This window comes from Lonchura striata, chromosome 27 (genome assembly GCF_046129695.1).
Source record: "Lonchura striata isolate bLonStr1 chromosome 27, bLonStr1.mat, whole genome shotgun sequence".
Classification (NCBI taxonomy): domain Eukaryota; kingdom Metazoa; phylum Chordata; class Aves; order Passeriformes; family Estrildidae; genus Lonchura; species Lonchura striata.
Window position 1 is genome coordinate 6,019,226 of NC_134629.1, and position 9,442 is coordinate 6,028,667.

A 9,442-nucleotide genomic window follows, 5' to 3' on the forward strand; every position below is an offset into this window, starting at 1 on the left:
CAGCCGGAGCGGAAACTGCCCCGGGAACCGGCTCCCACCCATCCTGCCCGGGCTGGGGCCGAGCCAGGCCGCCCCCCGCCCCTCCATGGCGGGGCTGGGGGGCCCAGGCCCCCCCTCGCCCCCTCCCTCGGCTGGGGCCGAGCAGGAAGCGCAGGAAACCTGGTTTATATTGCAGGAAATGAGGCCATCGGTGCCCGCGATTTCCCCGCGACCGGCTCCCCTCCCACTCACTCCGGGCTGGCACCGGGGCTGCGGGGAAGCTGTGGGGGGGCCGGGACCCCCCCCGACCCACTCCCAAACTTCCCCTGCTCCGCTGCCGCCTCCCGCCCTCGCCGGGGCCCGCAGAGCCCTTGGGTGCTTTGCCGGGAGCTCTGGGGTGCAGCGGCGGGGACACGGTCCCGGTGCCGGTGCCACGGGGTGCCCCGCTCCTGGAGGCGCCCATGTCACTGCTGGAGCCCGGTGCCACTCCCGGAGCAGCCCGGCCCCATCCCCGGTGGTACCTGGGCCCCCGGCGGAGCCCGGTCCCGGCCCGGGGGTGCCCCGGTCCCGGGGCGCGGAGGGGCCGGCCGGGGCAGGGCAGCCCGGCGGGGGCGGCCCCGGGGGATGTGGCCGCCGCTGCCGCCGCTCCCGGGGGCCGGGTCCGAGGCGGGGCCCGACGGGGCTGCCCAGCGCCGGAGCCGAGCGGCCACGGCGGGGGCAGCCCGGCCCGGGCGGCTGAGGGCGGCGCACGGTGCCGGCCAGCACCCAAGGCAGCCGGTACCGGGGGCTGGGCCAGGAACGGGGACCGGGACCGTGGGTCGGACCGAACAGAGGGGAGCGGGGTAGTGCCAGGGAGCGGGTCCCGGGAGCGGGGCTGTGCCAAGGGGACGGAGCAGGTGCGGACACCGGCGGCACAGCCTTAGAATAACGAGGGTCCTCGGTGCAAGGGAGAGCGGGAGGAGAAGAAGGACCGGGACTGGGAAAGAGGGGTCCCCGGTCCGAACAGGCGGTGACAGGAGAGGTCCCAGTACCAGAATCGCGGTGTTCGGATGGGATAAGGGGGGGTTCCGGTACCGGAGCGCAGTGCGGGGACCGTGCAGAGGAGGCGGCAGCAGAGCGCAGGATTTAGGGAAGGGGGAGCACGACTGGGACGCGGAGTCAGATCCCGGTGCCGGTCCCGGGGCAGCCTTAGCAACCGGGTTCCCAGTGCCAGGGCAGTGCCCGGAGCTGGGTGCCGGTGCCCGGTGCTGGGACGCCGTTCTGCGAGGGCTTTCCCTAAGGCTGGGGCTGTGTCGGGGACTTCCCCGGCCCGGGGTGCAGGCGAGGGGGTGCTGATACCGTGGGCGCGCAACCGGCGGCGCTCCGAGTGGGTGGCGGCACCGGCGGGGGGGGGGGGGGGGTACGGGGGGGTGGTCAGTCGTCCCGAGTGGCCACGGATCCCGCAGCAGCGACGGGACCGTGGGTGTGAGAAGGAAACGGCGCCGACCCGCCCCTGGCACCGCGACCATCTAAAAGCCCCGGGGCCACCACACCGGGACCATGCCCGCCCCAGCCGCCCGTGCCCCCGGCGACTGAGCGGGACCCGCGGAGGCAGCGGAGCCCGGCGGGCGGGATGCCCCGGTGGACGCCGCTCGCCCTCGTCCTGCTCGGGCTCGCCGCCTGCCTGCTGGCCGCGCCGGTGCTGGGCTGCGGCCCGGGTCGGGGCCCGGTGGGGCGGCGGCGGCTGGGGCGGCGGCAGCTTTCGCCTCTGCTCTACAAGCAGTTCGTGCCCAACGTGCCCGAGCAGACGCTGGGGGCGAGCGGGAAGGCGGAGGGCAAAGTGCTGCGGGGCTCGGAGCGCTTCAGGGACCTGGTGCCCAACTACAACCCCGACATCATCTTCAAGGACGAGGAGAACACGGGGGCGGACCGGCTCATGACCGAGGTGGGGGCTGCGCCCGGCCCGGCCCGGTCCGGCCTCGCTCCCGGGGGCGCGGGGGCGGCGGGGGCGGCGGGAGGATGGGCGGGATCACAGCGACCCTCGGCAGGGCTCACGGACCTTTCTCAGTCGGCACCGACGCGCTCAGGGGCTCACAGAGCTTTCCCGGGCGCCACCGATCCTCTCCAGGGAGCACCGATCATCCCGGGGCTCACGGATCCTCCCGAGTGGCACCGACCCTCCCGGAGAGCACGGAGCCTCCCGGGGCGCAGGGTCCCTGCCGGGGCCGCGCGGTACCTCGCCCCGGTGCCCCGCTCTCTTCCACGGCCCTTGGCAGCGGCGCGGCAGCACCGGAGCCCCGGGACGAGGCGGTCCCGTCGCGTTGTGCATTCGGGACCGTCGGGGATTAACGGGACCGCACCGGGGGCACGAGGTACCGGCGGCTCCACTGCCTCAGCGCCGCCGCGCCCCCGCCCCAAGGAGAGCACGGGGGGGGCGGTCCCGGTACCCCTCTGCTCGGGGGAAATCCGGGGCGGCGGGAGCCCGGGACGCGCCGCGCGCCCGTCGGGATGCTCACGGTTGCCATGGCGAGGGGCGGCCCCGCGGTCGCCATGGCGACGGGGGATGCTGCGAGTGGTCCAGGCGGCGCCGGCAGCTCCCGCGAGCCGGGACGGCGGAGGCGGCGGGGCCGGTGCGGCGGGGCCCGGCGGAGCCGCGGGCGCGGAGCCGGTCCGGGGTGCGGGTGGCTGAAAGGGTCCTTTGTGGCCGCGGCGGCATTCCCGGGGCCTGAGGTCAGCTCCGGGCTGGAAGGCGCCTATTGTGGCCGGGCCGGGCCGGGCCGGGCCGAGCGCATTCCTGCCCCCCCGGCACGGCCGCCCCGGGCCCGCGCCCCGCACTCCCGCCCCCGCGGCCCCGCGCTCCCGGGAGCCGCTTTGTTGAACGGGGGACGGGGGGAAGGCACTGGGGCACTGAGGGACGCTGTGACCTCAGCGGCTGCGGCGGGGGGACAGAGGTAGCCCCGAGCTTCTGCACCCCATGGCAATGGGGAGAGGGACCCCGGAACCGCCTGGGACGCCCTGGTCTCCCCGTCAGCCCAGACTCGGGGCTGGTTCAGGGTCAGCTGCCCCCAGCTCTGCCTCACAGCCCCCGCGCCAGGTTAATCAGTCACGGCCGTGGCCGCGGGGAAGGTGACACCGTCCCGGTGCCCGTCCCGCTCCCTTGCCTGTTCTGCCTGGCTGCCCGTGGAGCAGCTTCTCCACGGGACCCCGGGGCACATTAAAGTTCAACCTGCATCCAGGCAGCGGGGCCATGACCCTCTCTGCACCCTGGGGGGACACCGCATCTGCCCCTGCACAGCCCCTTTGGGCTCCCTTTGCAGACCGGGTGTCTGTCCGTCCCTGCCTGTCGTGGGGAGGGTGACACCGGTGTCCCCACAGCGCTGCAAGGAGCGTGTGAACTCGCTGGCCATCGCGGTGATGAACATGTGGCCGGGGGTGAAGCTGCGGGTGACGGAGGGTTGGGATGAGGATGGGCACCACCTCCCCGACTCTCTGCACTACGAGGGCCGGGCGCTGGACATCACCACGTCCGACCGCGACCGCCACAAGTACGGCATGCTGGCACGCCTGGCCGTGGAGGCCGGCTTCGACTGGGTCTACTACGAGTCCAAGGCGCACATCCACGTCTCCGTCAAAGCAGGTACCACACGGAAGGGGCTGCCACCAGGGCAGGGGGCTGCCATCCCCACAAACATCCCAGCCCATGTGCTGCTCCCCTTGACATCCTGGATCCATGTGGGATTATTGTTCTGGTTGGTATCTGGCCCCAGCCCAGCTCCCCCTGGTCTACCTGGCCCCCTGATAAGCAAAAACCTCACTTTCCCCTCCAAATTTTGGCCAGATGGAGACAACCTTGTGGCTCAGCTCCTGGTGAGGGGAATAGCAGTGCAGCCCCAGCCCTGCAGCCTCCAGCCCCACAACCCCACAGCCTTCTGTTCCAGCCAGCAGTTCCCATCCAGTCCAGAAGTGACAATTGACAGAAAGTGAAAATGGCCATAAATGTCACCGTTGGAGCCCGGAACAAAGGGCGTCAGTGCAGGGTGGACAAAGGGGCTCTGCAGCATTCAGGAGCTGCACGCAGGAACTGGGGCAGCTTTGCAAAATACCCGCTTTGTTCCGGGGGTGGTTTGGGGGTCCGGGGCTTGCCGTTTCCCCTCTGGAGGTGGTGGCCCGGTGGAGGTGACCAGTGGGGACACCCATAACTTTCTCCTTCCTCCCAGAGAACTCGCTGGCCGTCCGCACCGGTGGCTGCTTTCCCGGCCACGCCACCGTGACGCTGGAGAGCGGCGAGCCGCGGGGCCTGGCTGACCTGCGCCAGGGCGACTGGGTGCTGGGCGCCGAGCCGGGCGGGCGCCTGGTGCCCACTGAGGTGCTGCTCTTCCTCGACCGGGACCTGGGCCAGCGCGCCTCCTTCGTGGCCATCGAGACGGCCAGCCCGGCGCGCCGGCTGCTCCTCACCCCGTCCCACCTGGTGTTTGCGGCCCGCGGGGCGGCCAACGGCTCCGCCGCCTTCCTGCCCATCTTCGCCCGCCGCGTGCGCCCGGGCGACGCCGTGCTGGCCCACGGGGCCGGCGGGCAGGGGCTGCGCCCCACGCGGGTGCTGAGGGTCTCTCGGGAGGACGGCGTGGGGGTCTTTGCTCCCCTCACCTCCCACGGCACCTTGCTGGTGAATGGCGTGCTGGCGTCCTGCTACGCCGTTCTGGAGAGCCACCGCTGGGCCCACCGGGCTTTCGCCCCGCTCCGCCTCTTCCACGGGCTCCTCTCGCTGCTGCCGGCGCACCCCGAGGCGGGCAACGGGACCGTGCCCGCGGTGGGCATGCACTGGTACTCCCGCCTGCTCTACCGGCTGGCCGGGGGCGTGCTGGGCCGTGAGGCCCTGCAGGTGTAGGGGTCCCTGCCCCCCCGGTGACCGCACGGCAGGCAATGCCACACGCCGGATGCCACGCAGGGGGCTCCAGCCCTGGGCACCCCCTGGAGCCAGGGAGGAGGGACAGGGGCACCCCCGGCGCTGTGGGGAGGTTGGGGCTCAGCACTGCCCCGGGGCACGGCGTGGTGGGTATGGGACGGGGTGGCACGGGGTGGCCCAGGGGTCTGGCTCAGCCCTGTCCTGTGGCCTAAAGCCCCCCATGGCTGGGTCCCCATGCCCAGACCCCCCTGGTATTTATTGCTTTATTAACCACTGCACCGGGGCTGGGGTTGGTGCCTGTCAAGCCACAGCCAGGCAGCACCAGATCCTGTCCTGCAGCTGTGGGGATGCCAAAAACACCCCAACACTGAGCACTTGGCAGGATTTTCTGCCCGTCCCCCTGCTCTGGGTCTGTCCCTGTCACCCACAGTGTCCCTCTCCCTGCACCACAGGGTGGTTGGATCTGTGGGCACCGGGTGTCTGCCACGGGCACGGGCACCCCATGCCAGGTCCAACTCTAACCATGCTAACCGCTAACCCGCCCTGCTTGAGAGTTTTATTTTTCTATTTATAAATGGTAATATAAATGGCACCCATGCCTGCCTGCCCTGGCAGCGGGGCTCACCCCATGGGGCAGCAGGCAGCCTGCTTTTAACCACTTAGTTTAAAAAACAAAAGAAATACTACTATTTAATTGTTTGGGAAAATAAAGAAAGTCTATGGCCCTGTTGGAGCTGCGGCTGGGGAGTCTGGAGGGGCTGGAGTTGACCATCCCAGGGGATCCCTGGGGGTTTGACATCCTGGGGCTTTTGGGGTCCCTGGTGCTGGAGTAGGGAGCCCAGTTCCCCCTGGCCTTTCTGACCCCCAGACGTGCAAAAAACTCACTTTCCTCTCCAAATTTTGGCTATATGGAGACAACCTCGTGACTCAGCTTCTGGTGAGGGGAATAGAAATGCAGCTCCCAGCGACTGGGGTACCCTAAGGGGAGTGTGGGTCCCTGGGCTGCGGTTGGGCACTGCAGGAAATTGGGGTATTGCCAGGCTGGGGGTCCCTGAGGCTTGAATCGGGCATCACGAGAGGCTGGGGGTCCCTGGGGCAGGGGTCAAACATCCTAAAATATCCCTGGGGCCCTGAGGGTCCTGGTGTTGGGGGGGGGGCAGCAATGAGGATCTCGGGGAGCAGGAGTGGCTTGGGAGCTGTGGGTGTTCCCGGGTGTCTCCGGGCCCGGACAGGCTGTGGGGGGGGGTGATGGGGGGGTCAGCACCGGGACTCTCGGTCCCCTCCCCCCGTTCCCGTTCAGATGCGCGCCCACCACGTGGCCGCGGCCCTTCCCTCCCTTTTTCATGAATGGAGATTCCCCTCCGCCCAACGCGCCTGCGCGGCTCCTTAGCCCCGCCCCCTCCACTCGGCGCAGCCAATGGGAGCGCGCGGGCGGTGTTGTGGTCACGTGCGGCCGCCGGTGTAGTGGCGGCGGCCCCGCCCCCGGCACGGCGCGCGGTTTATTGCGCTGTTTGCCGCGCCCGCCCGCGCCGCGCCGCCGCCGCCAAGTTCCCGTCCTCGGCCGCCGAACCGGGGGTCCCGGCCTGGGGGTGTCCTGCGCTCCGGGGGGAGCGGCCCTGCCCTCCGGGGGTCCCTGTCTGGGGGTTGCGACAGAGCGGGGCTGCTCCACTGGGGGTTACCGGGGACGGCGGGTGCACCGGAGGGGCTCAGCACGGTGGGTTCCCATTTCAGGTGGGGCTTTGGGGATGTGTTCATCACCTGGAGCCTCTCCGGGAGGGGTTCCCGTCTCTCCGTGCTCTGCCCCGGCGTGATGCCGGGACCACCCGGCCTTGTTTCCCCCCCACCCAGTAAAAACCTCCCTGGCCCCATCAATTCGTGGTGGGCTATGAGCCCACGGTGGAAAGCAGTAAGTCCCGGGTGGGTGGGTGGGGGGCTGCCTGCCCGGGGTCTCTCTTCCTGATCCCCCTGTGGGACCCCAGGTGATGAGAACAGACGTGTTCCCACTTCTTTGGAGGGTGCATTGTGCCCCAAAACCTTGCGCTGGGGGCTGAGGTGCCCCTGGAATGAGGTGGATGTAGTTCTGAGCCTTGAGAGGAGAATTCAGGGGTCCCAGACAGCCCCCAGACCTGGTGCCACCCTTGCAGCCTACAAGATGGTGGTGGTGGGCAAGGAGGAGTTCCATCTGCATCTCGGCAGGCAATGCAGGGGCAGTTTGGGGTGTCTGGGGGGGTCGTGGGGCTGCTGGCCTCCCAGCCACCCCTCCCACCGGTTTTGTCCCCCATCTCCCCCACCAGGATGAGTCCTGCCACCCTCCTTTATCATCAATATCCATGGCTCCATCCTGGTCTACTCGGTGACATTCCCTGAGGAACCCTCAGGCTCGGGAATGAGTGACCTGGGACAGGGAGGACACCTTGGTGGGATGAAGTGCCTGGATGTCCCCTTGTCCCCACAGCTCCCAGGTAGTCAAACCCTCCACAAGAAGCTGTATGAGAGCTGGGGAAGGCACGCTAGGGGCTGTCCCTCCCAGGGAGGGGGTCCCAAGGTGGTCTGGGCCCTGTGCCCATGGTGCTGGTGGGCAACAAGGCAGAGCAGACCCTGGGGCATTCTGGGGTCCCACGAGAGTGTGTGAGCACATCCTGCCTGTGCCCTGCTGTGTCCCCAGCTGGGAAGTGAGGACAGCTGGAGGGAAGTAGCTGGCGGAGCCCTCAGGGGCCATTTTCCTCGAGTCCTCAGCCAAGGAGAGCCACGTCTGGGGCACAGAGCCCCGCCGTGCTGGCACTGATGTCCCCTCATCCTCAGGTGACCGTGGGGATCTTCATGAAGCTCACGGAGGAGATCGACAATTCCTCTGGCAGATCCACCAGGCTGATGTGATCCCCGGCGTGGGGCAGACCCTTCCCCAGGGCCCTCGCCCAGACCACAGCAGCAGTTTTGGGGAATCCACGTGGTGCTGCTGTGGTTGGGGACCCCTCACTTGGGGACCCCTCACTTTGCACAGGCTCTGGGGCTCCCAGGGGGCTGGGAGCAGGCTGGGGGTTCTGGGGAGCCCCCCAGCTCATCACGGCTGTCCCCCCACATGCACAAGGACAGGTCGGGGCCGTTCCTGCTCCGGCAGCCGGGGCTGAATGCGGGTGTTGTTGCCGGTGTGGGGCTGGACCCGTGGGAGTCGTGGCTGAAACAATTAAACTTTGTTTTGTCTGGAAACCCCTGGACTGGGGGAGTTGTTCCTTGTTGGGGAGAGTGTGAGGCCCCCTCCAACACCCCTGGATGTGCTCCAGCACAGGGGTCCCTCCAAGCCTGGATGTGCTCCCATGAGCCCCCTCCTCATGGGACTGAGTACCCCAAGAGCCTCACTGGGACCCCTGGGGGGATCCTTCAGCTCTGTCCCCCCCCCCATTTTTTCCTCCCTGAGAACTTCAGTTTTGTGAGCATCGTGGGGGGAGCTCTGGCTGCGGTTCCCCTTGTGGCTTATCTCCACCCAGTCGGGCTAATTGTTGCTAATTGCCCAATTATGGTGGTAAAGAGGAGCAGGAGCTGCTGGGGGGCGCGAAGTGCTATTGGGGTGCTGGGGCCAGGCTAGGGCAGCCCGGGGGCTCGGGGGGGATGCAGCCCCTCAATAACCACCCAGATCTCTGGGTCTGGGGGCTTGGGCTCCCGGGGGCCCTGGGTCTGACCCCCCTCCCCAAGGCAGGGGAATCCCGGGGGGGGGTTCAGGGTCCGACGGGGCTGATGGGGCCCCACACGGGGGGTACCGGCCCGGTGTACCCCTCCGGGTCTGGGGTAGGGCGCGTGGGGGTGCCCGTGCGATGGGGAGCAGGACCGGCTGCTCCGGGGATACCGGAACCGGGCGCGCGTGGTGCAGGACCGTGGCTCAGCAGCAGCACGCGGTGGCCGTGAGCGGGGACTAGGACCGGGCTCAGCGGCTGCTACCGGGGACCCCAGAACCGGGCATGGCGGCTGCTACCGGGGACTCCATGACCGGGCTCGGCGGCTGCTACCGGGGATTCCAGGACCGGTACAGCCGCTACTCCAGAGACACCGGCACCGGACACAGCAGCTGTTTCCGGATACACCGGGACTTGTTTCGGCGCCTGCTACGGGGAACCCCGGGACTGGACACAGCGGCTGATAACGGAGACACCGTCCCGGTGTACGGTGGGCGATCTCGCTGCCGCCGGCTGCTCGGGGGGACCCCATCCCGGAGCCCACCATCCCTTCCTTCCTCTAACCCCCGTGGCCATCGCGGTCCGGGAGGCTTCCCTCGCTCCATCCTCGGGGCTGCCCCGGTGCCGGTGGGGGGCGGAGCCTCGCGCCGCCGGCCCCGCCCCCTCGGTGCCCACGTGCGCTCCCGCCCCGGCGCCGCCGGGGTTAAGCGCGGCGGAGGGATCTCCCCCCGCCCCGCCCGGCAGCGTGCGCTGCGGCCGCGCGCGCGCCGTCACACCCCCCGCGCCCCCCCCGCCGCGGCCGCAGCGCCCGCCCGCCGCGCACCGTCTCCCTCCGCCCGCAGCCCCCGCCGCCCAAAGTAGTGCGGGAGCGGCGGCGGCGCCCCCCGGCCCGCGGCTCCCCCCCTAGGACCCA

At 69.7% G+C, this 9,442-nt stretch overlaps 1 protein-coding gene across 1 annotated transcript; it reads left to right on the forward strand.

Moving 5' to 3' along the window:
- Positions 1 to 1,591: 1,591 nt before the first annotated feature.
- On the forward strand, positions 1,592 to 4,843 carry DHH (desert hedgehog signaling molecule). Its single transcript, XM_021548285.2, has 3 exons — positions 1,592 to 1,903; positions 3,334 to 3,595; positions 4,176 to 4,843. The coding sequence occupies exons 1-3, from the start codon at positions 1,592 to 1,594 to the stop codon at positions 4,841 to 4,843; spliced, it is 1,242 nt and encodes a 413-aa protein (XP_021403960.1).
- Positions 4,844 to 9,442: the final 4,599 nt, after the last annotated feature.